Raw genomic sequence first — 19,404 nt, forward strand, 5'->3', positions numbered from 1 at the left:
CAGAATGTAGCTATATTCAAATAATTAGAATGTAGCTGTTTCTATTCCATTGACACATTAAACATAATCCCTAGACCAATTTAGTTAGGAGAACCCCTGGTCCACTCTGACAGAAAACCTGTGTTCTGTAGAACCACTATTAAGTCTGGTGACTTAAAGGGAAACCAATATAATCAAACACTGAACACTTACACTCCCGGGCCAAATATCATCCTGCAGATGACTGTTGCATCATGGGTATCCCATGAGTCGTCACACACCGTCCCCCACACATTGTCGTAGAACACCTCCACGCGTCCTGAGTACTGCGACAATCCGCCAACCAGTCTAACTTTCACAGGAGCCGCAGTCGCAGCTGTAAAGATGAACGTCATTTAATGTCTTTCTTTGTTTATTTTATACTTAGTTTTGTGCTTACATCCAATTACGGTTCAAGCATGCTGTCTTGGGCACACACACCTCAGCTATTTGGGCTGTCTGTCCAGGATCTTTGCACTACCTTATACATTTAAAATGATCTTAGCACTAAGATCGTTTTGTGGAATGTGGGCCCAGCTCAGTGGATCAATGGTTAGTGAGAGAGAAATCACACCTTTCCAGTTTCCAGTTAAACTCACCTTGGGTGGGAGAGTCAGTACCAGGATATGAACCCAGTACCTACCAGCATCAAGTCCGATGGCTTAAGGGGAAATGATACTATTCAGTTAAATTTAAGTCGTTACACCTTCTTGAAATTTTCACATATTATAAAGATATCCTTATATTACTGGAATGTCAAAAACAAATCATAGGTCACCGATAAAAACAATTTACAGTCAGAGCTTGAAATACCCCATACATAGATACAAATTCATAAAAAGTCCACCATATTTCATTTGAGCACTTTTGTTTTAAAAACACCTTCATTTGCATGATCAACGATGTTCTTAACATGAAAGAGTACAAATAACATTATTTTCCATCAAAAATTACATTGTGGTTGTGGGTGGGGCTGGGGTCGGGGTGGATAATTGGGAGGTGGGGAGGCATTATTCCCACATATCTATATTAATGTCATAAAATGACCTATATTAAGATATGTGATATTTTATTGAATACGAATTACACTAAGATATGTGATATGTTATTGAATACGAATTACACTAAGATATGTGATATTTTATTGAATACGAATTACACTAAGATATGTGATTATTTTATTGAATACGAATTACACTAAGATATGTGATATTTTATTGAATACGAATTACACTAAGATATGTGATATTTTATTGAATACAAATTACACTAAGATATGTGATATTTTATTGAATACGAATTACACTAAGATATGTGATATTTTATTGAATACAAATTACACTAAGATATGTGATATTTTATTGAATACAAAACCAAAATGACAGGTGAGATTACCATCTATTTTAGGACTAACAGAAGTACACCACAATCTCCTTGAATCATACAATTTTTTATAGAAGTGTATTTAATTTCACAGAACATCATCTCTTTTTGCCAAAACTGTTTTCTTTTTTCTCCCTACTTTGACACAAACAAAAAATATATATGAGAAAACATGTTTTGAAAACTAAAATTATCCTATCTATTATAAAAGGACAGTATTTTGTTGCATCACAATACATGTATATTTCCTATTCTCTGTGACATCATGCTACTGTCATTCTGCTGGTTAACAAGTCTATTGCTGCTCAATATAGTGGTGCTGCATGCAATAGTATCATTTCCCCTTAACCACTACTAAAGCATGTCTAATTGAGTTTTATAACATTGAGTTTTATAACATTGAGTTTTATAACCATCAGTACAACATGGGAACACCAAGACTGGGTTTCGGGAGATGCACATGAACCATCTTTCACCAATGTTTTATTTTTTAACAGTTCTTTGCTTTCAGAAACTTACATATTAGTCATAAACTTTACTAGTTCACTATAAAAACAAACCTATATAAAACATTTCTGATGATGCAAATAAAAAATACATTTTAAAAATGGTACACTAATTCCTGGTTAACTTAACTATGGTTTGAACAAAGAGGTACAATATTGGTGCTTAGTTTCTAATGGAGGGATTTAAGGCAACTTACAGCAATAAATATAGTTAAATAAAGTTTGTTTTGTTTAACGACACCACCAGAGCACATTGATTGATTAATTAATCATCAGCTACTGGATGTCAAACATTTGGTAATTATGACTTGTAATCATCAGAGGAAACCCACCACATTTTTTCATTTAATCATCAGAGGAAACCTGCCACATTTTTCCATTAGCAGCAAGGAATCTTTTATATGCACTTTCCCACAGACAGGACAGCACATACCACAGCCTTTGACCAGTTGTGGTGCACTGGTTGGAATAAAAAAAACACCAATCAGCTGAATTGATCCTCTGAGGCTGTTTGATCCTGTTAAGCAAGCACCTCAGCGCTTAAGCAGCCGACTGAGCTAAATCCCGTTCCAATAAATAAGGAGAACTTACGTGGCAAGCACATAACTCCAGCATCTTCTCCGTGGGCACAGTTGTTTATTCCCCAGTTAGTGTGTGAACAGGCGCCAATGTTACTTTCCGTTCCATTACAGTCCAGATCATCCAGGAAAATTGAACCATTGCCTTGTCCGAAATATGCATTGGGGACTGGGATTGACAAACCACTATAGTGAAAAAAACACATTAAAATTAAATAGCGTCTCTATAGAGATATAGTAATAAGAATTTAACAAATTTACGAAAATGTCTGCTGTAGTCATGGTAGTGAACAATCAACCAAACATCATAATTTTTAAACCACTGGCTTTAGAAGCAATCTGCATATATTCCAAAAATATTTATGCTGGATATTTTAGCCCACATGGGTCATAAAAAATAAATTATATGATAAGATAACTTGCTTAGCAAAGCCAAGTTGTCTGCAGGCGACTGCCGCCTCTTTGAGTCCCCAGCCATCATCACAGATCGTCCCCCACTGTCCGTTGTGCTTTATCTCCACCCGACCTCTCCGATTCTGACCTCCGCCTCCAACAAGCCGAAGCTGTACAGACAGGGACGATGCTACAAACAGAACATCAACACAAACATCAAACCAGAGCTTTAGAACTCAGTAATTTGGACAACAGGTTTTTGGAGTTTTTGGTTTGTTCTGAGCACAGCTTGATCTTTTTTGACACTATAATGGGCTGAAGAGTTGTAGATGCTACAAACAGAACAACATAATCATCAAACCAGGCAAGAGATTTTTTAAGCTATCTTAGCACTACAATATCGTAAAAACATTGTAGTCTATGATGTCACTAGGTTGAAGTGATAGCTTACGATGGCTTTACAATATTGTAGCTCTAAGCTTAAAAAATCTCCTGCCTGGTTTGATGATTATGTTGTTCTGTTTGTAGCATCTACAACTCTTCAGCCCATTATAGTGTCAAAAAGGGGAGGGGGGGTTTGGTTTGTTCTGAGCATAGATACGTCTTTTTTTGGCTCCACAATCTTATTAACAGTTCCTGAAGAATTGTAGACATTCAGAAATGCATTACAAGTTATTTAAAGTATTTAAAGCTAAAACTTTCATTGGTTTTCAGGTGAAATGGCTTAAGGTGAACTTGTTAGTTTGAGTGTGTTTATATATTGTGCAAACTTATTTAAAGTATTTAAAGCTAAAACTTTCAGTGGTTTTCAGGTGAAATGGCTTAAGGTGAACGTGTTAGTCTGAGTGTGTTTTCAGGTGAGATGACTTAAGGTGAACTTGTTAGTCTGAGTGTGTTTTCAGGTGAAATGACTTAAGGTGAACTTGTTAGTCTGAGTGTGTTTTCAGGTGAAATGACTTAAGGTGAACGTGTTAGTCTGAGTGTGTTTTCAGGTGAAATGGCTTAAGGTGAACGTGTTAGTCTGAGTGTGTTTTCAGGTGAAATGGCTTAAGGTGAACTTGTTAGTTTGGGTGTGTTTTCAGGTGAAATGGCTTAAGGTGAACGTGTTAGTCTGAGTGTGTTTTCAGGTGAAATGGCTTAAGGTGAACTTGTTAGTTTGAGTGTGTTTATATATTGTGCAAACTTATTTAAAGTATTTAAAGCTAAAACTTTCAGTGGTTTTCAGGTGAAATGGCTTAAGGTGAACGTGTTAGTCTGAGTGTGTTTTCAGGTGAGATGACTTAAGGTGAACTTGTTAGTCTGAGTGTGTTTTCAGGTGAAATGGCTTAAGGTGAACTTGTTAGTTTGGGTGTGTTTTCAGGTGAAATGGCTTAAGGTGAACGTGTTAGTCTGAGTGTGTTTATATTGTGCAAACTTATTTTGAGCACAACATTTATCACCTTGATTTTAGTGCAATCTAAAGCCCTGCAAATATCAAACATCCAGGTCTATATACCATCCCATTATTGTACAACACATGTTAGTTTGTTTGTTTAATGACACCACTAGAGCACATTGATTTATTATCATTGGCTATTGGATGATAAATATTTGGTAATTTTTATGTATAGTCTTAGAGAGAAAACCCATTATATTTTTCCATTAGTAGCAGGGGATCTTTCACATGCACCATCCCAGAGACAGGTTCGCACATACACTGGCCTTTGACATACCAGTTGTGGTGCACTGGATGGAACGAGATAAAGCCCAATGGCCCCACTGATGGGGATCAATCCTAGACTGACCACACAGGCTACGTGAATACATAACATCTCACACCTTTTATAACATGTGCAACCAGAAAGAAAAAAGCTAAAAAAACATTTACCTGCGGGGCATGAAATGCCAACATCTTCTGAATGCTTACAGTCACTGGTGCCCCAGGCACGGTGAGCACAAGTTGCTATAGAGGTTGATGTAGAGTTACACGAGACATCATCCAGCCAAATGATTCCCTTCCCAGGACCGAAATGAGCCGATTTGAAAAACTGGGGTGCAGTGCTGTAAGACAAAAACGATCTTATTCTGACTAGTTGTTGAAATATTCAGAAAATCTAATAGTATGGGGAGTAGAATTGGGCAAAATAAAATAAGTATACATATTATTTTCCAGGTTGCTTATGAAAGAATGAATGGGTAGATATACAAGTTCTGGATGCATGTGGCAACACTATTCAAGTTCTTGGTGGCTTCTGTAAATGGACGATACACGTAAGTTTTTGACTGCCTCTGTAGACAAAGGATGGGGAAAAGTTGCAAGTTCCTGGTTTTCCGTATAAAGAAAAATGGACAAAATTTCCTGGTTGCCAATGTAGACAATGAATGGATAGGATACAAGGGATGGATAGTATTAATAAGTTTCTGAATAAACTATGGAAAGAAAGAAAGAAAGAAACGCACTCAACACATTTTACTTACGGTTACGGTTACCAACTGAGACCGTTCTTCAGAGATTATTGGTTAAAATTTGTTTTTTCATACCTCCTGTCCACTTTAACAGACTACGACTGAAATCCCAGCATGCTGCACACTTTTCTTTTTTTTCCATCCCACTGCCCCCTTTCCTTTTACTCTTTTGAATTCCATCTCCTTTCTTCCCGATCTGGCAATTCCTCCTATCTTTCAACTTCGTTTGCTGTCCAACTCCACATTCCAGTCATTGTCTCTCCAAACACGACAGGTGCTTGTCTCTTGTGGCTATCCGTGCCACACACCTGTCATTCCACATCAGCTTTTAGCTGTGGGCTTAGTCTGACCACTTAGGAGAGTGTTCATTAGTTACTTCTGGCATTGTTAAGAGGCACTTATAACTACCTACTATGCTCCCCTACTACCGGCGGTCGTTAGTTAGTGTCGTGGGTCAGACCAGCTTTATTAGCAGCAGAGGATGAGGATGCCAGGTGGGTGCAGAGAAGTACACAGAGACTGCACCCATGGAGGAAGTTGAGACAGGTAGCTGATGATGCAGACAGCTCAGAAGAAAGAGTTGGAGGAAACTGACAGAAAGGGTCGAAACAGATTGAAATCGTGGGAGAAATTGGAAAGTTTTTCATATTAAGATAATGGGAATGACAGGCAGAGGGTGATAGATGAGAAAGATGAATGAATGTGCGAGCCAGCTTTGACAGGATTTGAACCACTGTCATCAGCTTGATTGTCCAGCAGCTTATCCACTAGACCACAGAGCTCACTCCAGCCATATTCTTTATTCCCATCCACTTTAACAGACTATCAGAATAGTGTGTTATATTACTTACATCTGAAATCCCAGCATACTGCATGATCCCTGCCATATTCTTTACTCCCGTCCACTTTAACAGACTATCAGAATAGTGTGTTACTTATGTCTGAAATCCCAGCATATTGCACACAATCCATGCCATATTCTTTACTCCCGTCCACTTTAACAGACTATCAGAATAGTGTGTTACTTATGTCTGAAATCCCAGCATATTGCACACAATTCCTGCCATATTCTTTACTCCCGTCCACTTTAACAGACTATCAGAATAGTGTGTTACTTACGTCTGAAATCCCAGCATATTGCACACAATTCCTGCCATATTCTTTACTCCCGTCCACTTTAACAGACTATCAGAATAGTGTGTTACTTACGTCTGAAATCCCAGCATATTGCACACAATCCCTGCCATATTCTTTACTCCCGTCCACTTTAACAGACTATCAGAATAGTGTGTTACTTACGTCTGAAATCCCAGCATATTGCACACAATCCCTGCCATATTCTTTACTCCCGTCCACTTTAACAGACTATCAGAATAGTGTGTTACTTACGTCTGAAATCCCAGCATATTGCACACAATCCCTGCCATGTTCTTTACTCCCGTCCACTTTAACAGACTATCAGAATAGTGTGTTACTTACGTCTGAAATCCCAGCATATTGCACACAATCCCTGCCATGTTCTTGTCAAAATTGTCATCACAGACTGTCCCCCACAGATTGTTGTACCGGATTTCTAGTCGCCCTGCCGTGTGAGTCGAACCATTAACAAGCCTCACAGTGATGGCACTCGATGGTGTGTCTGGTTAGGAATGAAAAGGAAAGGAATGTTTGTTTAATTACACCTTAGCATACTGTGTAATTTATGGTTATTTGGTGTCCGGTAGTGTTGGAAATAGGTTGGAATTTCATGATCAATCATCAGTTATAATCAGTCTGCATTAATCAATCAGTTAGGAGTATGTGAACTTAAAGGCATATTGTCACAGACCACTGACCTATTTAACTTAAGAAGGATTTGAATTAATAGGACTATGAAGTTATTGTTATGTTCACCAGGACAGACCCTACAAATGGCTAATTTTACCTTTTTACCTTTAATAACTATTTCATACATGTATCTCTTTGTTTCATACACACCTGAAGGCAAACATGGTGATAGGTTTTAACATGCACATTCAGAGCAAGCACATGTCTGTCATGGGCACATTCAGAGCAAGCACATGTCTGTCATGGGCACATTCAGAGCAAGCACACATCTGTCATGGGCACATTCAGAGCAAGCACATGTCTGTCATGGGCACATTCAGAGCAAGCACACGTCTGTCATGGGCACATTCATAGCAAGCACACGTCTGTCATTTGCACATTCAGAGCAAGCACATGTCTGTCATGGGCACATTCAGAGCAAGCACACGTCTGTCATGGGCACATTCATAGCAAGCACACGTCTGTCATTTGCACATTCAGAGCAAGCACGTCTGTCATGGGCACATTCAGAGCAAGCACACGTCTGTCATGGGCACATTCAGAGCAAGCACACGTCTGTCATGGGCACAGGTGTCGACTTTTGACGGCTCCTCTGTCCAGAACAGGAAAGGATTTGAGGTGGGTGGGAGAACACAAGCAGCCCGACCGGGATCAGTAATGGGCGAGCGTTTGTTTTTGGTGCTATTGAATTTGCAATGCAGGATTAAGTCCAAAAAGGAAAAGTTGCGAAATCTTTTGAAGGTAAATTTGACACATAATTTGAAGCAGTTCTATATATTTATGTCAATTTCATCATCTAAATTGAAGGAAGGAAGGAAATTGTTTATTTAACAATGCACTCAACACATTTTATTTACGGTTATATGGCGTCAGACATATGGTTAAGGACCACACAGATATTGAGAGAGGAAACCCGCTGTCCCCACTTCATGGACTACTCTTTATGATTAGCAGCAAGGGATCTTTTATATGAACCATCCCACAGACAGGATAGCACATACCACAGCCTTTGATGTATCAGTCATGGTGCACTGGCTGGAGCGAGAAATAGCCCAATGGGCCCACTGATGGGGATCGATCCCAAACTGACTGCACATCAAGTGATGGCTTTACCACTGGGCTATATCTCGCCCCCATCTAAACTGAACAAATACAGTTAACAACAATGGATATTTATAATTGATGATCTCATAAGCAGAGCTCAACCAATCAATTTTCAACCATGATTGATCAATGGAAAACAAAATCTAGATTCAAGACATGGTATTTGTGACTGTTTTAATCTACACAAGATTAAAACGTTAGCTAGTTTTCATGAGAATCCATTAATTTGAATTCAGATGTTTGTGACTGTACTATATTAAGGGGTGAGACATAGCCCAGTGGTACAGCACTCGCTCGATGCATGGTCTGTGTGGGATCGATCCCTGTCGGTGGGCCCATTGGGCTATTTCTCGTTCCAGCCAGTGCACCACGACTGGTATATCAAAGGCCGTGATATGTACTACCCTGTCTGTGGAATGGTGAATATAAAAGATCCCTTGCTGCTAATCGAAAAGAGTAGCCCATGAAGTGGCGAGAGCAGGTTTCCTATCTCAATATCTGTGTGGTCCTTAACCATATGTCTGACGCCATATAACCATAAATACAATGTGTTGAGTGCATTGTTATATAAAACATTTCTTTCTTTGTACTATATTAAATGATGTGAGCTGCTGGTATGGAATTTTTTGTGAATAGACCAACCGCTCATTAAACGAGGGTTTTACCCCCCCCCCACCCCACCCCCCCAAAAAAACAACTATCAAAGATGACTATACTAACTAGACTGGCAGATCACTCCTACATCTTCCGAGTGCTGACAGTCAGTGTCGCCAATCGAATTGTGCTGACACCTCAAAATGGAGCTCTCATTTCCCTGGCAGACAACATTGTCCAGGAAGATAGATCCAGTCCCAGCTCCCAGAGCACCTACACCTATGGCCAGAGCATTGGTGCTGTAAACAAGGAAAAACAATTTCAATCAACAGAGATATCACAATGAATTTTAATATCAGTTTTCGTTTTGATACCTTACATGTGCAAAACTATCAATAATGATATGTCTGGTGTCAGTGGTGCATACACAATTTGGAAGGCAAAACTCAAGCACTTTTCTTTGTAAAATTAAAGTTTTCAAGGGCTTTTGCATTCACGGTATTCAGTTATCAACACTTGGGTCTCATGTATCTTTTTTCGATATTTGTGACAAAATGATGCTGACTAGTAAAAATTGTAAGTAATACAAGCTGACAACTTTTGGAATTACAAAAAAATAAACTTGAGGAAGCAGAAATAATCAATTCAAGCACTTTTCAAGATAATTTTATCAAATTCAAGCATTTTGCAAAGGTTTTAATAAATTTAAGCACTTTTCAAGATATATTATCAAATTCAAGCATTTTGCAAAGGTTTTAACAAATTTAAGCATTTTTCATTATGGCCATTCAAATTAAAGCACGTTTCAAACCTCTATAATTAAAATTCTGTTACATGCATTACAACATAATGTCCAGACATAGCAAAGAGTTTGTTCATTTCTTGATGAACGTAAAAATTACGTCGTCAGGGAACGTCATATCTGATGACATAATTTTATGTGGGCAAGTTATCTTATTGAGCGTTATTGTTTATGGACCAAATATAATTCGAAATAAATTATGACGTTTTAGTGTTATTATTAGTCTGTATGATTCAAATTTAATTGTAAGTATTGTCTGTCATTTCTTTTACATTCCTCTGGGCATGAACAAAAAAAAACACAATTCCACAAACTTATGTGGGAAAGGCTTTACTGATTCACACAGTTTGCGGATGATTTAGTTTTTTCATACCCCGATGAACAAAAGAAATAACAGACAATCCTTAAATGAACTCTGCTGTCCTTCGGTTAAGATTAAGGTTTTTGGGACAGCTGATGGACAGATGCAGTCACAGTTATTGTGTATATGCTTAGAACCCATAATTCTTTGACAGCGAAGAGCTGTCTGCTGTTTTAATTGATACAAGAAGTATTTTTTTCTTTACTTGGTATTTTCACTCAGGATTCTCATATATACCTCTTGTGTGTTAATTATGTAGTTGTTTACATTACTAACTAGTGCTGGGAATCAGATGAAATTTAGAAGATAACCATATGGATTTTTTATATTTGCGGGTGTTATTGTCTATTTTTCTACGGAACTAACTGTATATTTGGTATTTCTTGAAAAAAATACCTGGCTACAATCTAACTGTAGACCCTTGAATCGTCAATTGCTAATGACGACACTTTCTAATGATGTCATTAGCTTTCCGGGTGTTATTTTCATTTGATCCCAGAAAAAGAATGTAATTAACCAATCACAATACAGAACACATTCGCGGTCAGTTTACAATATGTGATTGATCATCTATTTTTATTACATACTTATTCGATCTTACTATAGTGATTAAGACATTTTTAAACTGTAATAAATTTATTTTGTATCGCACATGTGCAGTCTGGACCACAACTTTTTTTTTAATGCCGATTCTCTTTTTATTGTTACCACCTTTTTTGTTACTTATGTTATATAATAAATACTAAAATTTACTTACGTCATATAGATGTACAAATTTAATTTACATCACATCTTATTTGAAACTTACACTAAGGTACAGATTGCAGCAGAGTATGATTCTTAATGTTAAGTAAATCCTCGAAAGGAGTATTGATCATAGATTTAAGAACGTGTAGTTATGCCATACATTTTGATGTTAAATTAAAAACTGTTTTTTGTAAAAATAAAAGAAGGTATGTAATAAATACAGAACTTCACCTACATTGTTTATTGCATTTGTTTATTTTACACAATAACATACCATGAGACCCGAAAATAAACTCTGCGAATACAGTAAAACATGTTAAATTCTGTTACTCACTATGGGTAGTTGAGTTGTCTGCAGACTACCTTGGCTGCCTTCTGGTCAAACTTGTCATCACACACTGTGCCCCAGTGGTTGCTTATCCCCAATTCTACTCGGCCCATGAATGGCCGGCCGTAAATGTCATTCAGTCGAAATGAAATGGGAGCTAAAGAAGACAAAAAGATCAGGGTTGAAAATTAGCAGGCGCCCGGTCGCCATTGGTGACCTTTATTGGCTACGGGTGACTAAGAGTTTTACAAAGGTAGTCCGTTGGGCAACCATCGATTTTATTGTCGTTATCAGTATTGTTTTAAGTTTAAGTGATTTGCATGAAATAAGAACAGATCAGATCTAAAGTGACACCAAGACTTATATGATGACATGATCTCACACGTTCACGTGCCTCGTCTACAGTAGGACAGCCACTCCCGATGAAAACCTTTACTGGAAATGTTACCCCCTCTTGCATCACCACAAAGTTTATTTCATCCCTCTTGTATCGCCACAAAGAGGACTGCCACCCCAAGCTAGTTTATATACTAAAGCACATGTAGTTCTATCGTTATTCTCTTTGTACTGCATTATTTTAGGTTTTTTTACTTCATAGACAATGCAAGTCAAGCTGCATACCTTGGCTGTTTTATCATTTTGTCTTCATCCCTGTATTAAAAATGAGATTTAATATGTATAATGTAATGGTAATTTGTAAGAAAACATTTATACATATTTAATCATTTAAATTGTCTGATTTTCACAACCTAACTTTTAAGATATTATACAATAGATTTGCTATGCATCTTTTTGTTTTTTAAAGACACCATCTACATTTTATATCAAAACAGCATTTTGAAACTCTCAATTCATAAATAAATGTTGGTTTTGTTATTTTTTCTATTATGACACAAACCTTTATTTGTGTATAATATATAGAACTAATGATATAATAAAGCTGACTGAAGTTGGGGGGGGGGGGGGAAACTGGCCACCCCAACTCAAAACATTATGTATTGTCTCCCACTCCATTGATTGGTAAATTAATATATAACTCATCCCTTCAGCTGTTAGCATCTTCCGACACCTACATGTATGCATAGGAGTATGAAAATGAAAATAAGCTAAGCCAGGCACATGATGTATATTTTATTTATAAGTGATCGAAAATTTTGAAATTGATCCTATACACACTGTAATCAAATGTTACCAACATGTCTGGTGAATTTAGGATAAAACAAGCATTCTGAGAGTACTACTCAAGCAATGCATGTCCCATATCGGACCCAACATTTTTTTTTTTATCTCCTAAATTCAAGGGCCATAACTTTGTGAAAATGGGTAAGTCAAACATGATCTGTAACAGTTTATAATAAAGCTATTCACAAATTTGTCAGCTCAAAAGTTTGGAAAACTGTTTGTGAAAAAAAGGTCTGGAAAACAAAATTCATATCTCCTAAATTCAAGGGCCATAACTCTTTCAAAAATAGGTAACTTTCATGATCAGACTTGATGTAATAGTATGTGATAAAGTTAAACACAAAATGCTAGTTCAGTATCTGGAGACACTGGAAATAAAAAGTTTGAAAAAAATACAGAGATAGTGTGTCGAAGCCTGTAGTCCCTTACAGTTGGACAGATAGAAAACTAATAAAATGTTGATCTAGTGTTTTAGTAAGTGTCTATAATGTAACAATCAACCTGAGTTGCACACGACCCCGACGTCTTCGTGGTGTTGACAGTTGTTGGTGTACCAGCCCTTGGAGGCGCAGGCAGCAATGGAAGTCTCCGTACCGGTGCAGCTGACATCATCCAACATGATGGGGCCTCTTCCCTGACCGAAGTGGGCTTTCCCAAATGGATAACTGTTATTGCTGTCAGCAAAACAGAGAAATGTGGGTCACATGGCAGATAGCTTATTATATTAGTCCAACAAAATATTGCCAAAAAATATATACATTTAACTTGTATTAAAAATAGGAGGAACTGCTGTCAGATTAGACAAAAGGAAAGAGAGTGAATGGATGGATGGATGGATGGATGGATGGATGGATGGATGGACAAATAAACAAATGAAGATGAATGGATGGATGGATGGATGGATGGATGGATGAATGGATGGATGGACAAATAAACAAATGAACAGACAAATGGATGGATGAATGGATGGATGGATGGATGGATGGATGGATGGGAGGGTTGGATGGATGGATGGATGGATGGATGGATGGATGGATGGATGGATGGATGGATGGACAAACAAATAAAGAAATGAACAGACAAATGAATGAATGAATGAATGAATGAATGAATGAATGAATGAATGAATGAAATGAATGAATGAATGGATGAATGTTTAATGACAACCCAAGTCGAAAAATACACCATCTATAAGGTGTCCAAAAAAGGTAAGTATATGAACAAATGAATCAATTAATGTCAATTACCTACATTAAATATAAGAATTCAAAAGGAAATTCAAATTCAGTATAAAGAGGTGTGTAAAAATTAAAATATCACAGGTATTTATATCACAGGTGTTTATATCACAGGTATTTATATCACAGGTATTTATATCACAGGTATTGATATCACAGGTGCTTATATCACAGGTGTTCATATCACAGGTATTTATATCACAGGTATTTATATCACAGGTATTGATATCACAGGTGTTTATATCACAGGAGTTTATATCACAGGTATTGATATCACAGGTATTGATATCACAGGTATTTATATCACAGATGTTTATATCACAGGTGTTTATATCACAGGTATTTATATCACAGGTATTGATATCACAGGTATTTATATCACAGGTGTTTATATTTAATTTTAGAATTAAAAAAGAGTGGAATCAAAATTATATGGGGCAATGGAATAAAAAATAATAAAATAAAATCTATTTAATTAGTTATATCCTATGAATATCAGTGATGAGTGTAGGGTAAATAGAGTAACAAGCATTCTGAGAGTACTACTCAAGCAGTTCATGTGGCCTAACAAATGTCTGTATCTCCGACGTTTAAGGGCCGTAAGTGTGGGTAAATCACCACGAAAGTCAATCTTGTTCTGTAATAGTACATGATAAAGCTATATACAAAATTTCAAGTGAAAAAAAAAGTCTGGAAAACTATATGTTGGACAGACAGACGGACAGAAGGACGAAGATGAAACCTAGTCTCCTCTGGTTGAACTGGTAGGGGACTAATAAGCAATACATGACTAGGTGCTAGAACATACCTCTGAAAGCCTAACATACGACAGACGACCGATGCCTCGGTCTGACCAAAGCTATCATCACAAATTGTACCCCATGTGTTGTTGTAAAACACCTCTACTCTTCCTTCCGATGTTGATGACCCATTAACAAGTCGAACTTTTACATTCTGGACTGAAATAAGGAGTTGAAGGACTTTTTGATTAAGTTAAATTATATCAATAGCTACATAAAGAAAAAACTGTTTAAATAAAATTAAATTAGACTGATTGTACAAAAATAATAATGTTATACTAAAAACAGGGATGTCAATGACACTTCAGGAATAAAACTTTTGTGAAACTTTGTAGGATCTTGAAAAGGATGGGTGTCGTTTAGCTTTTTATCAAACAATAAAAACATTAACAGTTATGGGATAGTGCTGATTAAATCTGGAGGATTTGAATGGCTGTTAAAAAACCCTACAAATGAAACGAAAATAGAAATTATTGTCAAAAACAAACATGATACTTTAATTACATTTATGTACATTAATTCTAAACACGAAATAATTCCTTTCACATTTATACTGTCAGATTTAGAATGCTCTTCAACCCAGTTTATTCTGTCCCGGATCAGGCTTCTGGCTATCCAGAGACAGGACCTAGGACAGACATGCTCAACCTTGATACCTTGAGGGGACAATTAAGGCATTTGGCTTGGTATGTATAGTCAACGATATATAATGCACATTATTGCTTAATATCAACAAGTATAATCGTATAGTTAATTAATAAAACGGTTAAATGTGACGGCTATTATATATAACGGGCACAGCCATTTTGTACCATCCCACTGAATACGCCCTCTGGCGAGATGGTGGTTACGTAATACCTAATGTGTCATGTCAGGAATTAGTCTTCGAACTGAAGAAACAAAATATACCTGATTTTGCGAATGCATTGCAGTGTTCTGTAATAATAGACATCCCAGTAAGCCAGCAACAATTATATATTATTTTTCAATACAAAATAAACCACCATTGTCAAAGTGTTGAAATAACTGTATTATGTTTAGTACATGTACTGAAATAATAATCGGAGTGTTTTCTTGGTTAATTGGTCTTTTCTTTCCGTGGCCTGTACCTGTGGTTCTTGATTCGCAGTTGTATATTTAGACGGTCCCAAGACACTGTGTCTAGACACACTAAAAAGACATGCCTCTTTTACTAAGATCACAGGGTATTGTGTGGTAACCGCACGGATACCCCTCAAATCATAATGGGCATTATCAGCCGTCCTGATTTATTACTGTAAGTAATTCTGTAAAACCCTTGATTAAGTAGACTTTCCCATCTAAAATCACAAAACTGACCAATTACGTCATCCCAAAGAAAAGAAAAGTATCACTTGGGTATCGTGAGTGGTCGTTTTTGCTCAAACGTATCTTACCAATAGGCCTTCTAATATGCATTTTTTCTTTGGATTTAAAAAAAAAGAAAAATACTAAACTCCATTTCGTTCTATTGATGCAAATTGAAATATATTTAGTTAAATAGTTTATTATACTATAAAGTCATTTATGTTGTTTTACAAGTCAGGTTGATGAAAGCGAAGCGCCTTGTCGTAAATTAGAGCGTTTGTTTACACTGTGCATAGAGGAGATGGACGGAGCTGACGTCACTTCGCCCCAAGCTATACTACCGGTCATCACAAAAATGAAACAAAATGGCTGTCCCCAGTTAGCAGGAATAATCATGTTTTTTATTAACTCTAAAATTACGCGTTTTTCATTTGTTAAAGTGTCAGTATGTGTTGGTGGTCCAGGTATGCATCTTTCCAACACATAAGGCTCTTGTTTGAGTTGACCCTACCTTTAACCTTTTCTTCGGTATTGGGAATTGGCTGGAGTTTCATCAGCCATAATCGGTTTGCATGAAGCAATCAATGTCCGATTACACAATTGGTTAGAATAACATCAGAAAGATTTCAGTTATAAGCACCATCCACCTGTTGTTGTGTTCACTGAGATAGACCCGAAAGACTGTTAATTTTTTTCTTTCTTAACTATTTAATGGCTTGTTTATTTATGTGCATATAAAAACCCCACCAAACCAAACATATTTAAATCAGTTCCATCAGGTAAACTGGAGGAACAATTAGTTAACATTTTCTCACACAATCAGTTATGGATTTTTATAATTGATCATCACACCAGTAGAGGCAAACCAATCGTTTTTCAATTATAATCGATTACTGGAACATCATTACTTTGACCTCTGACCTGTGACCTAAAAACATCACTACTTTGACTTATGACCAAAGAACATCACTCCTTTGACCTATGACCTATGACCATCACTACATTGAACATTACTACTTTGACCTTCGACCTATGAACATCACAACTTTGAATATTACTACTTTGACCTATGTCCTATGTACATCTTTGACCTTTGACCTACTTCCTTGACACACGACGCCTGCATCTTCACTGTGTCGACAGTTGCTGGTTCCCCACAGACGGTGCTGGCAGAGATTGATGGACGCCTCATTTCCCAAACATTTCACATCATCCAGGATAATCTTGCCACTTCCTTGTCCAAAGAAGGCACTTCCCCTCGGCTGTGCTCCAGCACTGAAGAATAAAACCATAAACATTATCAACACGTCTGGCAAATGTTCATGGTAAAACAAATGCAGCGGAAAAAACATGAAATATAGACCAAAGCAAACAAGTCCCATGGAAAATTAAAAACTCCATGGCAATACGACAGCATCCATGGGTTGGTCTCTTAATTGCTTGTGAATTAAAAACTCCATGGCAATACGACAGCATCCATGGGTTGGTCTCTTAATTGCTTGTGAATTAAAAACTCCATGGCAATACGACAGCATCCATGGGTTGGTCTCTTAATTGCTTGTGAATTAAAAACTCCATGGCAATACGACAGCATCCATGGGTTGGTCTCTTAATTGCTTGTGAATTAAATTTGAGGACAATTTGACATTACTGCAACTTCTCTTGACTTTACTTTAAGGACCACCTGACATTTTTGGCAACCCTTTTTGACATAAATTCAAGAGCTGTCTGACATTTCTGACAACTAATTTTCATTTAATTCAAATCATTTTGCCACTCATTTCAACTTTCAACTTTAATTAAAGGATAAAAACATAGTGAACTTATTATGCTTTAAATTCAAGTATTTGTGTCAATATATAATAATCTTAATTGAAATTTTGCATAATTTGTTTTATATTATCTTTTTTAATTAATATTGAGCACTCAGTAGACCAAGTTATTTGCTGTCAAGGATGACCATATATATTTACTACCATAAATCAAAACAACATTAGACAAAATGTCTAAAAAACTTTGCAAGATGTTGACAAAAGAGATTATTGTGAGCTTTTTGTCAAAGAACAAGAACACAAACTAAAGTCTGAAAATGTAGAAACATCTCGAGGACTTGCACTCTCTGTACTACAGTTACTGGTTATGTCAGCACTGACCTTGGCTTCCCCAGCATTCTGCAGATGACCTGAGCGTCAGCAGTGGACCAGAAATCATCACAGACTGTGCCCCAGGAGTTGTTGTAAAACATTTCAACTCGCCCTGAATTAGCCGTGTTGCCACCAACAAGTCGTACTGTTATGTTGCTTGTGTCTGTATCTGAAAAAGTTAAAAGTTTGTTTTGTTTAATGACACCACTAGAGCACATTGATTTATTAATCATCGGCTATTGGATGTCAAACATTTGGTAATTTGACATATAGTCTTAGAGAGGAAACCCACTACATTTTTCTATTATGAGCAAGGGAGCTTTTATATGCACTATCTCACAAACAGGATAGCACATACCACGGCCTTTGATATACCAGTCATGGTGTACTGGCTGGAATGAGAAATAGCCCAATGGGCCACCGACAAGAACTGATCCCAGACTGACCGCGTATCAGGCAAGCACTTTACCACTGGACTACATCTCTCCCCCCCCCCCCCCCCCCCCCCCCCCAAGCAATTTTTATGAGCATTCATGTATTAGTGTTTTCAAAGTATCATGATGTGCTTATGTCAAAGAAATCCAGGTTTGATTACTCTGGGCATTATTAGCTGGACAAGAATGTAGTACATGTATTCTTGTGTTAGGGGCAGGTGTGGCAAATAGCTCAGTGGTAGAGTGCACATCTTAAGTGTCATTAGCTGCAAGATCAATTGGCTTTGATGGACTTTTTTTCTTTCTTTGTTTTGTCCCCATCCCAACCAGAGTCCTATGACTGGTACATCAATGATCATGGTGCATACTGTCCTGTCTATGGGAAACTGTATATAAAAGACCCTTTGATGCTTTTTCAGTAAGAATAGACTAGATGCAGTAGCAGTGAGTTTTCTCCATTTCTCTTTCTATCTCACTCTCTCTTTCAGTTTCTCTCTCTTTCCTCTGATTGTCCATCTGTCTTTGTCTCTCTGTTTGTCTCTCTCTGTTTGTCTCTCTCTCTCTCTCTCTCTCTCTCTCTCTCTCTCTCTCTCTCTCTCTCTCTCTCTCTCTCGCTCTCTCTCTCCCACTCAACCAGATGCTAAAATAACCAAACAGCCATAGTTCAGAATGTTTTGAGGTGTCCCTGTATGTCTGAGCCACAGAGGCAACCATCAGTGACAAACAGCCTGAGTGTGTGGAGATGAGAGAGCCACAGAGGCAACCATCAGTAACAAACAGCCTGAGTGTGTGGAGATGAGAGTGCCACAGAGGCAATCATCAGTGACAAAAAGCCAGAGTGTGTGGAGCAGACCTGTCAACCCTCCCGGATTCCGCGGGAGTCTCCCGGTATTTGATCAAATCTCCTTTCCCCTGTGCGGGAGACAGTTTCTCCTGTTAAATGACATTTTTGTAAGCATAAAAAAAAAATCGATCCTCTTTTGTCAAAATAACAGAAGGGAAGTAACTCTGCCTTTTTTTCTCATTCGGAAAATGTCGACTACTTTCGGTTTCCGAGAATGTAACAGGCCGAATTGTCCCGACTGTTTAACCTTTGCCGAAGTGAGAATTGTGGGATAGCCTATTTATATTGTTAAAAAAGCACATGGAGTTTATAAAATGATGTGTTATTATAATGTTTGTTGTCATCGTAAT

The 19,404-nt window shown here is 37.4% G+C and overlaps 1 protein-coding gene across 1 annotated transcript in view; it reads right to left on the minus strand.

The window, feature by feature from the left end:
- The window catches only part of LOC121383805 (deleted in malignant brain tumors 1 protein-like), an 85,943-nt gene that overhangs the window by 43,274 nt on the left and 23,265 nt on the right, over positions 1-19,404 (minus strand). The window contains exons 11-21 of the mRNA XM_041513903.1: positions 17,786-17,945; positions 16,735-16,907; positions 14,315-14,465; positions 12,770-12,942; positions 11,093-11,243; positions 8,975-9,147; positions 6,803-6,962; positions 4,746-4,918; positions 2,909-3,068; positions 2,499-2,671; positions 193-355 (exon numbers count right to left, since the gene is read on the minus strand). Coding sequence (XP_041369837.1) covers positions 193-355; positions 2,499-2,671; positions 2,909-3,068; positions 4,746-4,918; positions 6,803-6,962; positions 8,975-9,147; positions 11,093-11,243; positions 12,770-12,942; positions 14,315-14,465; positions 16,735-16,907; positions 17,786-17,945 — 1,810 coding nt within the window. The remainder of the gene's footprint in view (positions 1-192; positions 356-2,498; positions 2,672-2,908; positions 3,069-4,745; positions 4,919-6,802; positions 6,963-8,974; positions 9,148-11,092; positions 11,244-12,769; positions 12,943-14,314; positions 14,466-16,734; positions 16,908-17,785; positions 17,946-19,404) is intronic.

The sequence above is a fragment of the Gigantopelta aegis genome, chromosome 10 (assembly GCF_016097555.1).
Source record: "Gigantopelta aegis isolate Gae_Host chromosome 10, Gae_host_genome, whole genome shotgun sequence".
Taxonomy (NCBI): domain Eukaryota; kingdom Metazoa; phylum Mollusca; class Gastropoda; order Neomphalida; family Peltospiridae; genus Gigantopelta; species Gigantopelta aegis.